The sequence below is a fragment of the Meleagris gallopavo genome, chromosome 1 (genome assembly GCF_905368555.1).
Source record: "Meleagris gallopavo chromosome 1, MGAL_WU_HG_1.1, whole genome shotgun sequence".
NCBI lineage: Eukaryota > Metazoa > Chordata > Aves > Galliformes > Phasianidae > Meleagris > Meleagris gallopavo.
Window position 1 is genome coordinate 185,466,198 of NC_139404.1, and position 17,276 is coordinate 185,483,473.

The following is a 17,276-nucleotide window of genomic DNA, read 5'->3' on the forward strand; positions in this document are numbered from 1 at the left end:
TCAGAAATTCTGACCATTAATAAGTCACAGGTCAAAGTAAAATACTGGATGTTTCGGTTTTATCCCATCTTGTTACTCATCATATTTTTATAGCCCTTCAGTTGCAAAGGCTTCTCCCTAAATGCTTTTTCTTTTTTTTCAAAGCACCGAGGAGGTGCTTATGACAGTATTTCCAAATTTACAGACCTTGAGAACAAGACAGATTAATGGGTCTCAAATCTTTTCTAATACCGTTGGCAGTTTTAAGAAAGCTGACCTAATTATTTTTTTTATTGTTCCAAGGTACTGAGGAGGCATCCATAATTCAGAAGGTTCCAGACTAATCTGCATTTTGCAAAACAAGAGGCGGATGTTTTTAGGTAGAAATTATAGAGTTTACAGATGTCCATGTAGTGAAATATGGAGCTGAGATTTGTGTCTCCAATGACAGCAGAAACCCAAGGTTAATTACAGAAACATGTTTGCTAAATTTTCAAAGGTATAATTATACAGGTAGATCTTCTGGTACACAAATAGATTTCTGGACTACAATGTTCTGTGCTTTACAACTGATAAGACTATTTTGTTTTTCCAGTTCCATTTCTGTACTGTGAGGGTAGCAAAACACTAGAATGAGCTTCCTGGAGAAGTGGCTGAAGTCATATACCTTTCAGTTCAAAACACACTTAGATAATACACTTTAAGTTTTGGTTAGCCTTGAAGAGGTCAGGCAATTGGACCTGATGATTTCTGAAGATCCCTTTCAGCAAAACTATTCTATCTTCATTTTTTGAAACCCCCCTGTCCCCTTTATCTCCCACCCTTGTCTGTCTTGGAAGACGTTGTGATCTTTTGGTTGTTTGCTTTTGTTTGTTTATTTGCTACTGTAATTTGAAAAACCTTCCCTTTTTGTGCTTTAGGCTTCTGATACACTCTTGCAGAAGCATCAAACGTACCTATGTCTTGTCAGTTGCAGCTGAAGCTCTCATCACCTCCTTCATCACATTGCTGGACTGTCCTTAAAGGCAACGGTGTCATTTGTACCAATTTGACTTTCGCGCTGTGTGCACATGTGTAATAGAAAATATCATGGACCTGAAGGGTGAATCGTGTACGTAATGATCCTGTGGAGAAATTAATCCTAAAGAGTTCTGTTCAGTGTGCCGTTTCTCTTAAAAAGATTTATAGGACGTGGAGGCTCCATGTACTGTAATAAGTTGTAGAATGTGTGTGAGATGAGGTGGAATACTACCATATAGGCATGAGTGTTGCCATGGAAAAATGGATAAATTCATATGTTGAAAAGAAAACACATCTGCCTGGGAAATTTGCCATAGAGCAGGGGAAAAAAAAAAAAAACAGTAAAAAAAAAAGAGTTTAACTAAAACATGATCCAGTAGGAGGGCTGTTTAAGCCAGTTTCAGATGTTTTGGCTGCTTTCACTCTCAATATTCTCCAGCCCTGTCGCATTGCTATTTGAAATATTTTCAAGATGGCAGCTTGTTGAACTGAGTTGTGGAATGCAGCCAGCAGACCTCGGCCAAGGAGAAAGGGCAGCACCCTAAGAAGTCAGAGAATAGAGGTTGGAGATGGAATCCAGCCTGGATGCAGGCAGAATACTGATGTGGGACACATCTGCACCCCACATTAGATAAATTTCATCTCTCCCAAATTACAGGCTCTTGCAACATTTGCCAGAGCAGTCTGACACACTTAAATGTACTATAGTGTTGCACAATATTGAACTGAGAGTGTCTCTCAGTGTTTTCTGCTGGTTATTCACCTGGTTGTATGTGCTAAAAACAAATAGATCAGGCACCAGGAAGACATTTTATTAATCAAATCCTTCATAGGCGTGACTTAAACTGTGTACTGAAGGTCAAAACACTCAGGTCACAGAGGGAGGTCCTCTTGCTCAGTGTTTGCCATTGAAAACTTCTCTCACTCCTCCACCAGGCATATACAAAGGCTACTGTTGTTCATAGGAAGCCTATTTATAAATAGTTCCTAGAGTGGCACCAGTAACTTGAGTTGTGTTGGGAGATAGGAGAAATACATGAGGATTCCTGAGGTGGGGGAGGAAGTTACGGTGCTTGCTCTGACACATAAGCAGTTGGATATTTTGCACTAGTTAAATCTTTCATCTCTTGTCTTGTGGCATTGGAAGATCATAGCATACCATCTGGAAGGATGATGGCATGCCTGCATGCAGCGTACTGCCGTGCGTCGGGGGACTGGCAATAAAAAACATCTTTGCTTCTTCTTGAAAGTTCAGAAAGAGGTAAAAAATGATAATGGCCAGGTTTTTGTCAAGACAGTGAGCAGGATCTTCCTTGACAAATGCCCGATGAATTTAGTTTCCACCTTTACAACAATATACTTATCGTTGTTGGCCACATCCTGTCTCTGTGCCAGGCAGGTACAGGAAAAGCTAAGAGCTACCTTTGAAGATGTGGTAAGAATTTTACAGGTACATATGCTTCAAAATTGAATTTGAAGAGATCTGGAAATGATGGTAGCAACTATTAATCCTTGTTTCTTCTTTGCTAGAGTTTTCCTTGAGATGTTTGCAAAACTTTCCAGCCAGCTGTTGGAAGACTAGGTCATACCATCAGAAAGGCTTGACCTTTACTACTGAGTCTTTATCAAGACACTTTTTATTTTGAATTTATTGTTCCTTCATCAAAGTAATATAATTTACGAAGCATAATTGATTTTTTTCATTTAAATAGCTACTTAGCAGAACTGTATCCAAATTGATCTATTTTAGCTATGATTACATAATAGTACATAAAAATTAATGTTGAGAAAACCATCATATGCTAAACTGTAAGAAGTGGGAAATTACTCCTTTTTGGAGCTGGAAGATTCATCTTCTTTGATTCTCTGTCCCTTGATATCCTTATCTGTAAATCTTATTTTGGGGGATATTTTGAGATACCTAGGGATACCAAGGAAGGAAGGTCTACATTTGTTGGAAGTTCACTTCCCAGAATGAGAATGGTACATGAAAAAGATGGCTAGTTTAGAGAAAATTGTAGCTCAGCTACAACACAGGCTACAAACAGTAGTGGCTCAGCAGATGATGGAGGCTTAAACTCTGTAGCTGAAACCTTTAAGGTATATAGGTGTTGCAGGAAAAGCAGGAGTTGCCAAGGTGGGAAGTATATCAGCAGTGTCCTCAGTATCTGTGCTACTAGAGGGGTAGCTAAATAAAAGTTACAGAGCATGGAAAGAAGCAGAGCGTGCCCATGCTGTGGAGAGCTGAGAACTGTGCTAAGGGAGTTTGACCTGAGTGTATTTCCCTTCTTTCTATCAAGATAATTTGAGGAGGTTCCCAACTACAGCAAACTGAGAAATGATACTAATAGAAGCTTGTATAGATCCCACTTCTGTTTTGCATTGAGCTACCTCTAGAGCATCAATTAAGGGCAGCTACCCAAAGCAGCTGCCCCCACGCCTATTGGTCAGAGAAGCCAAGTTACAAATAACTTACCTACCGCAAATGACCCTGTGGTTCACTTTTTCAAATACTTAGTCCTTGTAGTTTAACCTGACAGGTGACTGAGCACCACACAGCAGTTTGCTCCCTCCACCCCCTTCCCAGTGGGGTGGGGGAGAGAATTGGAAAAAACAAAATAAATATAACTTGTGGGTTGAGATAAAACTATTTACTATGATAGATAAAAGGATAATGGGTAGGACTATGTGTATCTATATTTGTGTGTGTGTGTGAATGTATATAACATGTATATAACAAATGATGCACAGTTGCTGACCACCCCACGACTGATGCCCAGCTAACCTCCCCCCAAGCAGCAGAAGAGAGTGAGATGAACTCCCATGCCCTTCAAAATATCACAAAAAAATGTGATATTATATGGTATGGAAAATCCCTTTGGCCAGTTTAAGTCAGCTGTCCTAATTCTGTTCCCTTCCAGGTACTTGGGCCATTCTCTATCAATGGTCTGGGCTCTGTACAACACAGCTTAGCAGCACCTATAACCACCGATGCGTTAACATTGTTTTTCTCCTAGAACCAAAACATAGCATCATACCAGACGCTGAACAATTCCGTCCCATCTGAAACTAAGGCAATAGTAATGGGCAAAAAGCAATGCACTCTTTCAGCCTTCCTTAGAAATGTCAGTGAGTCAGTTACCCAAGGACTTACGTGTTGATTTAATTTTGATGAATTAATATACATTCATTTAGACTACTATGATCTTTGAGTGCTTGGTGAATTCTTAGTTGTTCCTCCTTTGTGTTTAGACTGATCTCTTCAGTGCAGGGACAATTTCTTGCTGTGTATGATACCCAGAAGTCCTATATGCAGACCTCAGAAACTTCAGAGTACTATTGGAATTCAGCATTACATGGAAATAAAAACCAAAACATATTAAAATAACAGTAAAGGAGCTTATAGGAAAGGGTAATTTCTAATCTTAAGAGTTTTGTCTGTGTGAATATATAGATTTTCTTCACTACAAACTTAGCTTGACCCTTTGCTAATAATCAGTGCTGGAGAAGGGAATTCACTCATGCTACTGCTTGCTTACTGGTAGCCTGAACATAAAATGCAGAGTCACAGTCTGGGTTTGTTTTCTTTTTTTTCTTTGTCCTGACAGAAAGATTTCGGGATTTACTGCTTCTACAGTCAAATCAAGATGCAGAGATTCTTCCCATCTTTCAGCAGAGGCGCTATCCCAAGTAAGTAACACTGTCTTGTGAGAGTTATAACCCTTATCTATTTGCAGCTGAGGAGGGCAAAGCATTTATAGCACTGTGCATGCTTTTGGTGTGAAGTGCTAAGGCAGAACTGTTACAGAGCCACACTTGCACTGAGATTTTCAGTCTTTCAGCAGTGTCAGGAAGAAGCAGACATGCTCTGCAAGCATGCCCAGCTGTCAGGGGGAGGTGGTGGCAGAGTGCAGACGTTAAGCTGCCTGGATCAGTCTAGTGGAGCTTTGTTTCACTTGGCAGTGTGTGTTGACATAGGCAGATGTTTTGTCAGGCTAATCCCCACTCTTCTCATCTGGGATTCCATCATTTGCAGTGACAGATTCCCTTGGATTTTAGCAGACTCCCCTCAGGAAGACTATAAGCTCTAGAAAATATCTTTTTGCTGCCATTTTTAATAGATATACATGCAGGCAAAACAAAACAAAAAAATCATATTGTGTGTTTTTTCATTGTGTAATTGTACTGATTCAGTCTCTTTCTCTTAAATGACATACTTGAATGAAACAATAAACACTGCTTGCTATATTATTTTTAAAAAACTGTGAATTTCAATAAAATCTTGGAAGAAAGCAGTGAGGGGGAAGGAAGAAGAAGAGATAGTCCTCGCATTAATTGTGACCACAGTGAGCCATGGAGGGAAGATTGTGTGGGAGGAACAGAGGGAGGAAAAGAAAATATAAATATCTGGAGACAAGCCAGCAACAATGATGGCAATCAGCAAAATTATTCATTTTAATCATCATTATTTTAATCATTAACTGGTTCCTGTAATACGTAAGAAGCCAGTGGAGGTACTTGCTAAATACAGCTCTTAAAATCTTATAACTTTTTTTAAAGCATGCAGCAGATAGAGGAGCTGAGTGTAAATACTTGAAAATAAAAGCACTAAGGTGAATCTTCATTCCCAAAACAGTGAAACTTTTGCATTGATTTCAAGGGTGAAAGGATTCTATCCCCGATTCTATTTTTTGCATCACCTCTTGTTATTGTTTTACTGGACTGTCACGGAGGTACAGTGTTTGAGACTCTGGGAGATACCTTAAGTTGTCTGACTTCTCTACTTGTTTCATTAGGACTTCCATGTATTATTACTTTGGTCTTTCACCTGTAGGAGCACTAGAATAGTAATTTTTCCATAGTAGTAAAAAGCTTTATTTAGCTTAAATGTTTTCTCTCATGGTGTGGACGTTGTCAGACTGGCCTGAGAAGGAAGCTTATCCTCCTTACCTCTGTATAAATCATTCATAAGCTATCTGACTTTCCATGTTTATATGCAATTTATTGCTAATATTGTTGTCAAGTGCAGTATACTAGCATTATCAAATCTGTGGGGGAATGAGTATCTCTTCTTCTCTGCTCAGTATATCTGCTCAGTATATCTTTCAAGATCATACATGGAGCTATTTGAACTTACAGTGGACCTGTATATGAAATGATAAATACTTTCAGCCACATAACTTGGGAAGATTGAGTGATTCCCATAATGCAAAAAATGAGTCAAGCTTTGGCACTTGATTGAAATAAAATTTTGCATATGTTGTTACAAACAATAGATTTCTGCTTATAGCATCATTAATCCATGCATATTTGCTTGCTTGCTTACAGAAATTCATCGTGTATTATACTTCATTTACAAACTAGTTGAATACTGTTGACATGTCCTAATTTCCCTGGAGATTCTTTTTCAAGTGAAATCCTTGTGTTCGGCAAGGTAGAAAACATGTTCATGATATATTCTGTCTTATTCCCATTTCAGTTTTTCAATTCTGTGTGCTCATTTTCATTAAAAGATCAGTCAACAGAAATCAAGATAATGAACAGGCAGATCTCATAAATGAGTGTTCCTTTATTGACTTCAGCTAAGCAGTCATCATTTGTACAATGTAAGGATCTGAGCAGGAAGGTCATTTTAATGTGCCTTATTGTAGAACACAGGATGAAACCTGTAACGCTTAAGAATAACCTAAAGATATGGAAGGTTAAAAATAGAAGAGCAATTACAATAATGTTTTAGATGAATAGCCTGAATGAGCAAAGTTTAGTAGGTAGAATGAGCAAAAGTTTGCACATATTTGAGAGACGTGTACCCAAAAGAACGAGGTGGGAAAGAAAGATGATCAGTATCATCCAGGATATTCAGAGTTATAGTAGAAATATTAAAGGCAAAATGAGCCAAGTATAATCCAGCGGTTTTGAAAGAAGTAGAAGCCTTGGTCTTCTGGGCTGACTTAAGTTCCTGTTATATTAAGATCTGAACTCCATCTCATGAAACTGCATGTTAATTTTGAGTATGTGTTTGTTCTCCAAGATGTCTGTGCATTGGAATATCTGGAATATCTGGAAGTAGTTTTCTAGCATGTACAAGCACATTGTTCTGAATTTTTTAGGTAAATATGTCAGAGAGTTATACTTTGCAGTCTTGGTTGATGCAGGAAGAAATGTCAGATCTTTTGTTGACCCTTGTGTTTGTCTGAATTTATTCTGCGGTTGATGACTAAATCAAATACTTGCTCTGACACATGAGGCAGGTTATAGAGGACCCAGAGCTTACAAAGATTCAAGTTTGAAAAAGCCTCTTTGCACATCTCAGTGCTTCCTTGGCTTAGCTATGTATGTCCACAACTAGCATGGCAACTTGAGCACCTGTTATCAGTGCAGCCCATGGGCTTAGATGGAGCACTACACCAGCACTTGCTTTTCATATTGAGCTTGCAGAGTGGAAGTTCAGCATCATCTTGTGCTTCTTTCACATGTCAGTGCAACTGTGTCTTGGGAAAACTGCAGTTATTAGGGAAGAGTTATGGGAGTATGTTCTCCCATAAATGCCTGCAGTAGAGTTTCATAATGAAACATACTGTACTACATAGGTTACTGAACTTGGGGGAGAAGTCCAGTCCAGGCAAGTCTTATCCATATCTCAAGTGAGTTTCAGAAGATGAAACTGGACATTACTGGCCTCCTTGTTCACCTCATTAGAAAACTCTCCATCCACAGTAAAATGTTTGGTGGAGAAAATCTGTTTCCTAGCTTCCATGAAACCATTCCTGGGAATTGACATTCTGAACACTAAGCATAAACCTGCAACTGTGGGCAGCCAGGGTCTCATGTCAGCCTCCAAATGGTACCACGTGGGAAAAGCCTCAGCCCTCAAACCAAATTGCAGACGTGCTTGCAGCTTTCTCCTTCATTCCCTCACCTCCATGAGCCTGCAGTGGACCCTGAGGTGGGCCACACAAACACAAACACAGTCAGGCCTATCAACAAATTGAACTTGTTGCAGTGAATCTTATCCTGACCAGTCACTTTGACAGAGAGCATTAAGACTCGTAAATCTCTTAAAGGACCTTTTAAAAATATCACTCTTCAGGTATTTCCACAGGAGTTTTCTTGAAGCTGAAATCAAGCTTGTGCATTGTCTGTTTGGCTACTTAGCCCAGGAGTTTCATACTGTTTATCACATTAATTTACTCATAAAATGCAAAAAATGCTGCAGTACTAATACAGGCTGCAGAAAGTTAGGCCTGAAAATGTTGTAATGCCCATTAATCAGATCCAGCATGCGGCATTGAGCTTCGTGCCAGCAGAGCGTGCCTAAGTTACTGGCTGGCACCATGCTGATTTCCACTGTCAGACTGTGCTGTGACCTTGAAGTTAGCTGGTCTGTTAGAGGGAAGAAAAAGAACAAAACACGAGGAGAAATGTTAGAAGCTTGAGAGTTAGGGGTTAAGTTGGTAGGCTAAAAGCTCAGGAGTGAGGCCAACACTGCACAGAACTTCCAGTAATCTCCCAGTATTTAAAAGGAGATTATAAAACAGGAAGAAATCCAACTTTTTACATGTATAGATAGTGACAGGACAAGTGAGAATGTCTTTAAACTAAAGGAGGGAGATTTAGATTAGACGTCAGGAAAGTTTTTCACTGAGAGGGCAGTGAGGTGCTGGCATAGCTGCCCAGAGAGCTGTGGGTGCCCCATCCTTGGAGATGCTCAGTGCCAGGCTGGATGGGGCCCTGGGCAGCCTGATGTAGTGCTTGCTCTAGAGGTCGGCAGCCCAGCCCAACCCGCAGCAGTTGGAAGTTGGAACTTGATGATCTTTGAAGTCCCTTCACAACCCAAGCCATTCTGTTATTCTGTGAAAACTCTGCTTGTGAGGAATGGGTTGCAAATGCTGTTGGCGTTAAATCTTTTCAGCACATTTCTCTATTTTTTTTCTGACATGAGATTGCAGATGCATTTTTTTTATTTTCAATATACTACCAAATCCTCAAATATGTGTGTGGTTTTTTAGAGGAATTATTTGCTTTTTTTCCCCCTCAGAAATATTCATTCTTATCTTCTGTGGGTTTGGTGGAAAAGTGATTGGATGATTCACCACTGTAAGATCTTAAGAACAGAAGGAGCTGCTACGTTCTAGCTAATTTGAGTCCCTTCTTAAGATGAGCAATAGAGCATTGCTTGATAATCCCTACAGCAAGGTTCAACCAAACCATAAATTTAGAGACATATAATCTTCAAATTGAGACATTAGAACAGGAAAAATTATAAACCTTTAGATCCACTTGCTTCAGCTGCTTCATGTATGTATAGCATGAATTTCTTTAGCATCAGTTTCCAATCTGCCATTTCATTGTATCACTGTCTGCCAAACAAGGAAGCTCTACAGGAAGTGATACCTCCGTGTGAGTGGTTAGAGGTCATTTAAAAACACTACCGTCTCTTGAACAAATTATATAGACAAAACTTTGTTGCAGGGCGAAGTTCTATAATAGCTTATGCTCTCTTTTTAAAACTTTGCCATTCTTTTTTATTTTTATTTTTTAAATTAAGAAACACGGAGAGGAATTAAGGAATTAAGTATTTTCTTTCAGTTTCTTTAATACTCATATACAGAAATAGCAGTACTTCTTTATAACTAATTGAAAAATGACTGAAGCTGAACACTGTATTAGTATTTAACTGAAATGACAAGATGTTGAACTTCAGAGAAAAAAAAAGAACTTAGAACCTAGAAGGTATAATAATAAAAAAGAGTATTCCAAATATATTTAATTTCCATCTGTCACAAAATTATAAGCCTTTCTTTGGCATATATTTTTCATAAATTAAGGTAGGCTTGGTGTGCATGTACCAAAATACTGGTCATTTTCATGTCACAAAAAACAGAAAATTCCAAACCCTTAGCTTTTTATATATGTAGGCTCAAATATGTATCTTTGAAGGTCATCTTTGTTAAGGTGTTGAAATTTTTAGCTCAAGCAAAGCCAAATGATGTTATTCAATTCTCATCATGGAGCAGTCTAGACAAATAGGCGGCTGAAACTTAGTGCCCTAAACTGTTGTGCCATCTGGCTGCCAATTGCTACTCATTTTAATGATAATGGATCTGTGATGGATTTGTGCCAATTTACTACAGCCTGAGGCTGGAGCCAAGAAGCTTCTGAAATTTCATAAATACCCCCAGAAATAAATGTTTTATCTTATTTGTAACTGTCTTGAGAATGTTTTTCCTTTTAGAGAGAAAAGTAATTTGTGGCTAACCAGAAAAAGCAGTGAGTCCTGGCATGTGGCTCCTGGAGATTACAGTGCATAAACATCACATCTGTGGAGGTTCCCCTGCATCCCAGATTTACTACTCAGGAGTAGTCAGCAAGATCATGTCCTAGAAACCTCGTTCAGTTCACATTAGAAGTAAAGGCAACATCTTCCTTGGTGTTGAGCAAGGGAAAAGAGTATGACTTATGCCTTTGTCACTCACTCTTCATTGTAAGGCAAGTTTTATAATTTTAAAAAGAGGAGTTGAATTTTAACAGTGATTTTCTAAAATTGGGTTTCTGTGAAGTGCTTTACAAAAAGTATTCTCTGTTGTTACAGAAATAGAAATACAGTAGAAATAGGAATCAGGTCTTCTGCTGTCTTTTCTGATTTGTACAGTTGGCTCTTTCATTTAAAATAGCATCCATCCTGTTTCCTGCTACAAAAACACATAGTCTGCACATATTGCTGAAATCACATGGGAAGATACCAAGTGAAGGAGTTTTTCAGTAGTGCCCACACAAGCAGTACAGTGCTTTGTGTACTGTACTAAGTACTCCAAGCGTGAAAATTTCTGTTTTTGAAGTGCTCCAAGATTTATTGCAAAATGCAGGCTGGAAGCTATCTCACAGCAGCACTGAGCCCTCAGTAAGCCTGAGTCTCAGGGAACTCAGAGCATTTAGATTGATTAAGTGATTCAAAAAAGATACCTGCTGAAGGAATCAGCAGTGACATTTAAATAAGCTCAAAATGTTTATAGAGAAGAATGTTTTGGGGTGCTTTTCTAGTGGTTTGTGGGTTTTTTTGTTTTTTTTTTTTGGCTCTAACCTGTCACCCATTTTCCTTTTTTTACATTGGCCGTTCAGCAATATCATGTTATCCTGCATAGTTTGTTTTCCAGTGCAGAATTGAGTTGCATGAACACAAAATCTCCACTGTAAGAAAAGGATATTTTTTTGTAATTTGGGATTTTTACCAAATGGCACAAACAACAGTGACAGCAAGATAAAGACTGGTAGCTGTTTATAAAAACAACAATCATGTTGTAGAAGTAATCATGTCAATAAAAATGCAAATATTGGCTTAGTTTTCTTGAAACCGTAAGGAAAATGGAAAGAAGGGGGACTGTAATTCATGCTGTATGTTTGAGCTATGATCCTACAAAGAGATATGTGGACATATCCACATAATATCAAGCAAGGACAACTGATATCTTACAATATTTATAATGGTACATGAAATTCAAATATGGGTCATCTATTCCTTGAGACAGAGGCTTTATTTGTTTATAGTATCAGTGCAGTGCCCCAGTAAGTTCTTGTGCAAAATAAAGACATTTTTGTTCCGTTTCCAAAGGCCTTGAGTTCAAGTACCAACAATGTAGTAGCAGTGAGTCCCTTTAAAGCAGAAGGGAATTTTACTGCTCAGACTTAACTTGAAATTGAAGAAACTTTGAAGAAACAAGTACAAATCTTTCAGAAGTAGAGATGTGGGGAAAAACCTGTATCTTCTGAGAGTTTGGTGGAGCAACATACATGCAAAGTTGATGCTTTGTGTGCATATATACTCTCTTTTGAGTACTGAGAATCTACATTTCAAGTTCAACTTAGCTCTGTTTATCATAGGATAGCTGTGGCTCATTAGCAGGCATGATCTGCTTTATGCAAAATATTGCAATGCTCCCAGTTGAGAAGGGAGAAGGGTTGACTGAAAATGAAAGATTCCTAAACCTTTCAAAATACCTAGCAGATTGTTTTATTTAAAGTGAATGGTAGAAGACAGAATGTTGCAGCTGGTTTTCATTTTGCTGTTTGGGAGCATAAGCACAGTCCTTGATAAACCCTGTTGATTTAATTAATATCTATCTGCCCTCTACTGAGCAGCAGTGCCAGTGGAATTAACTGCTACCAGATATCTGGAAGGAAGTTTTTTTTTTATGTAGCTCGAATAGAAGTGATAGTAGTTTGGTACAGAAAATATTAGTAGGCTTCTTCGATTCAATATTCAAGAGGGAGTTTCAGTGATCCCTTCTGGCCTCATATCCAGTTTTATCATGGTTTTAAATATAATGGTTTACAGTAGTTGAAAAAAAAATTAGTTTCGCTATTACCATAGGTACAGAAATCCAATCACTGGGGTCTTTGGAGAGAAAAACAAATGCAAACGAATTGTGGTTGTTGACAGTAGTGACTTCCTCCTTAAGTCCATGAACAAAAGGAAAGATTCATTCATTCACTCCTATACACCCACCTGCACATTAGCAATTTAATTTGTGGCCTCTTGCTTTCAGCATGTGACCGCTGAAGATGAATTTTACACAGAACCTGTCAAGCATCAGAGCCAGCATCTTTTGTTGGTGCTTTGTTAGTTTTGGTGAAAAAGGAAAAGATGTGAATTCCAGTTATGACAAAGAAGTGAAAAGGAGAGAAAAGAAAGATGTGAATTCCAGTTAGAATAAAGAAGACAATGGACAATATTATGCTCCTAAAGATGTTAAAGAAATTGGAAAGGAAATAGGAGCTGCTTACTGTGTCTTCCTTTGTATTTCATATAATTTCATATAAGATACAACAAAAACTGTATTTCCTGGTGTCTAAGGAGGACAGAATTATAGCAGTGCTCTTTTCGGCTCTTGCCCAAACAAGGTTTGAAGAAGCAGGAAAGCTGTGAGATCAGAGTCTCAGCTGTACCACCAGTCCCCTTCAAACCACTTAATGCTTCAGAAAACAGAAAACACTGGTGCTACCCCAGAGGTAGCAGAGCATGTATAAGCTCTGCGTAAGAGCAGAGGAGAACATGAACATTCAAGCCAAAGGAGATAGTTAAGCTTGCAGTTTTTCATGAAATTGGCAGGGATGCTCCTTTCTCATCAGGACATGAGCCTAAATTTCAGTTTCATCAACCTATTGACAGTAAGCACTGATGGAGTGGTTCAGTTCTGAGTGCCAGGCTCCTTTATATACATGAGATAGTACACAATTATTTTTCATGCAGTATTGGATCTGGAGCTCTTGGTGCTAATCAGAAACAGAGAGAGAGATGCCCATGTTGACCTGACAGCCATCCTGTATCTTCTCTGAGAAATGAATAGGAGCTCTGGGCTGTGGGATGTCTACCAGGCCACGCTGGATTGAGCATTGTCAAGTAAACACATACGTCAAGCACACTTCATTGAGGAACGTGCCTCAGCTTTGAGGCTAGAACTTTGCTCAGAAGTCTCTCTCAAGTCTTAAAACCTGGCTGTGACTGAGAATTCATTTCATCCCACAGTAAGTTATTGCAGCAGTTAATTATCTTCAATCACTGGGACAGGAGTTGGCTCCTGGGAGATGGTGCCTAGTAGTCCAGTCTTGCCCAAAGGAAAATTCTTCTACATCCACGTCAAGTGGTTTGCAAGAAGCACAAGTGTTTTTGAGCAGCCAGACAGCCAGCAGCTGGAAAACATTGTTAGCAGCTGCACAACAGCAACAGCCTGTGATATTAGCTGCCAAATCCATTCTGAGTGTTGCCTAATCAGCTAGCTCAAGCTGCTCGTGACTAGTACTGGAGACTGAAGTAGATAAATCCTAACACAACAGCAACTTGAATACAATATTTGTACAATTACTGCATGGGGAAGATAAATTGAGTGATACTCAGAGATCCTGGTGGCTGTTTTCTAATGAAAAAAGTGTGTGGGTTATAGATTTGACAGAAAATTACTAGTGTAAGTGCCTGCACCTGAAGTGAGGCATTGCATGTGCTGAGTGAGGTGTCCCATAATGCTTCTTCCTTGGTATCATAAATGTAATGACATTTTTTCTCCCTTCAAAGCAATGGCAGAAGCTGAGTTATAGGCACAAACTGGAAAGAACAGATCCTGACATCATTTATTTTAAATCCTAATAGTTTTCATGTAAGACTTTGTGTGTTAATTATCCATTGCTGTCACGGTATCTGTAGTATGAAATTTAAATTAAGTTTGTGCATGGTAGAAAATAATTTAAAACCAAACTCCACAAGGAAGTTTCCTCATTCCTCTGAGAACCTTTAGAAAGCAAAATTGCTTCATGCTCCAAAAAATACATGGGAATAAGGTCAGTCCTGCTGCCCTAACTCTGATGGAACATTTTGGAGACTGTAACCTGTCCTACAGCCTGTACAGTGTAAGTGCTCTCCATGTCCTGTCTGGTTCATAAAATACTCAAGTGTCTAACTGAGGCCAAATGTCTGAGTGCTTCTCAGCACTGGGCTCTTGCTTTCACAAGGCACGGTGCCTCATGATGTTTTGTCATGATGTAATAGCTGTGTATTTCCCTTCACTGTTTACCATATTTTTAAGGCATAAAATAACTTTTAGATGTCTTTGGCACTGGTGGGGCTGCATCTTGAGAACTGTGTTCAGTTTTGGGCCATTAATACAAGAAAGACGTTGAGGCCCAGGTGTGTGTCCAGACAAAGGCAGTGAATCTATGAGGGGTCTGGAGCACAAGTCTTAAGGGGAGCAGATGAGGGAACTGGGATTGTTCAGTCTGGAGAAGAGAAGGCTCAGAGGAGACCTTATTGCTTTTCAGAACTCCTTGGAGGAAGGTTTTGATGGGGTGGGGTTCAGTCTCTTCTCCCAGGTAATGGTGATAGGATGAGAAAAAATTGCCTTGAGTTGCACCAGAAGAGGTTCAGATTGGATATTAGGAAGAATTTCTTCCCAGAAAGATTGGTTAGATGCTGGAATGGGCTGCCCAAAAACATGGTGGGGTCACCATCCCTGGAGATGTTAAAAAAAACGTGAAGATGTAACACTGAGAGATGTGGTTAGAGGGCATGGTGGTGATGGATTAATGGTCATCTTAGTGGACTTTTCCAACCTTAACAATTCTGTGATTCTATAGTGTTGTTTTCTGAGATTGGAATGTTTACGGTGTAATTACATCCTGTTTTAGATGAATCAACATTAAAAATTGAATTTTTTAATTATACTGCTGCCACTTTGCTAAAGTATTTCTGAAGTTCTTTCAAATAGGCTGAATTGTCCTTTTTTACATGGGCAAATGAACAGTATTTGAAATGTAACCATTTATTTGCAGAGTCTTCTTCAAAAGAAGGGTACTTACAACCCCTCAAAAATCTCTAAAGACTTTGAAACTATTTGTCTTATTTTTGTGTGTGTGTGTATGTGTGTGTGCCATATTATGCTGCTTTAACTGGGATGAGACAAGTCATGTGCGTGTAATTTCATCATGTAAAGGAGTCATAAACTTGCTATTCCAGGCATTTGGGCACTGTAAAGATGAAACTGTGATCTTAAGAATATATCAAGAGTATCTCCTACCATTGCAAAGTTTTCAAAGTGAATTTTCTGCTAATCATTTCATCAGTAGGAGTTTGAAGTGTATTGGAGAGATCTCACTCATTTTGCTCCAATCTAGGAAATAAACACTATTCAAGCTGATACATGACAAAATCTGTGAGAGTTGTGAACCAAATTCAGGCTCTGCATAAAAATTCAGAATACGCTGGAAAAATGGCTGCAGTGTGCCCAAAACATTTAGTTAAGGGATTCTATAGACAATTCAGTGGCTGTGCCAGTGTTTCTGAGTGGGAAGGGCAGGTGCTGCTGTCCTAGAAGATCATGGCTGATCTGGGAAATGTAAAAGTCTCTGGTTACAAGTTCCACTTACATTCAAGTGAAATATTGTACTGCTTTCTCTCCAGAATGAGAAAACTTTTGGTGAAAGACAGTCATTACATTCTTGCTTATCTTATCAGCCCTGCTTTGCTCCAAGGAGAGGCCAGGAAATTTTGCTTCAGCTCACATGTCAGAATTGCTGATGAACTTAAGAAAAAGCTCTGTATTTGAATTTGGTGTCTGAAGGGCTTGAAAGGAAGTGGAATGCTGCTGGATATTGTATGATCTGAGTGGGAGAAGGAAGGGAGAAAAGGGAGGAAGGAGAGACAGATGCATCTTTCTATTTTACATGCAGTCCACACGTTACATGAAGAAAGACACCTTAATTCAAACAAACAAGTTTACCTTATGGGATCAGCAGAACAGAATTTAATGAGCTTGTTCAGCTTTATAAGGTTCTAATTGTAATGAGAGCCTGTAGGCACTTATGTGACAGGCAAGAGGTGCTGATATAGACTGACAACATGAGATCCTTATGTCTTCTGTTGGGGTTGAGGGTTTAAGGAATGTCTGGCTAATTTATTTGCTGAGCTCTGTCTTCCCTGGAGAAAATAGACTGAGCCTGGTGTCCCCAAGGCTTCTTTCATCCAGGGAGCCATTAGCATGCACTTGAGCATCTTCTTCCAAGCTGTAAATGCAGCAGAAGGGCTGTCCCCAAGGGCTCAGTGCCTGCTTCCCTCTTTCAGAGTCAGCAGAAGTGGCACTTCTGAGGTGGGAAACTCTAACTTTCACTGCCCCTTTTGCAGCAGCAACTTCCTTTTTGAATGTGTGGATTGTTTTGTTCTGTTTTTAACAACATGCATTTTATTTTCATATGATTAAATAACGAGAACCAGCTCTATAGTAGTTAATAGTACACTTTTCTTGGTGTAGAATTGCAGCTCTCTTACTTTAAGAGACGGATGTAAACGGTGGTTACCAAAATTTGGACTGCCTTTCTGAAGTCATTTGATAGCAAAATAGAGCAGGTTGGCTGCAAGTAACTCTAAGAAGCATCACTAGACCTTAAGAAATCCATTCCTTTGTTCATTGCCTGTGCAAGCAATACATGGCCAGATGAACCCCCTTCCTTGGATTAACTTTGTCTGTTATTAATTATTTGGCCCTGCACTCAGATTCTGGCACTAGTGAATAACGTCTGCACGGAGTGGAAATATTTTGGCAATTAAAAGCCAATTAAATTTGACTTGTTTCCTTCTTCTATCCATCTTATGATGTCAAAAGTGGAGACTTACGACTGAAATATTTGACATCTATTTAAAAAAAGGGTTTCATTTTTGTAAGACGGGGGTCCGTTTTTCTCTGCACTAAAGGTTGCTTCATGGATGATACTTCAAAGGACATTACCCATAACAATTG

General features: G+C 39.0%; 1 protein-coding gene across 4 annotated transcripts in view; it reads left to right on the plus strand.

Moving 5' to 3' along the window:
- Positions 1-17,276, plus strand: part of NOX4 (NADPH oxidase 4) — a 173,710-nt gene that overhangs the window by 64,128 nt on the left and 92,306 nt on the right. For all 4 annotated transcript variants that reach the window (XR_014881130.1, XR_014881131.1, XM_085216403.1 and 1 more), the window contains exon 13: positions 4,608-4,689. Coding sequence is in view for 2 of the 4 variants with exons in the window: in XM_085216403.1 (XP_085072529.1) it covers positions 4,608-4,689 (82 nt within the window). In the remaining 2 variants the exon portion in view is untranslated. The remainder of the gene's footprint in view (positions 1-4,607; positions 4,690-17,276) is intronic.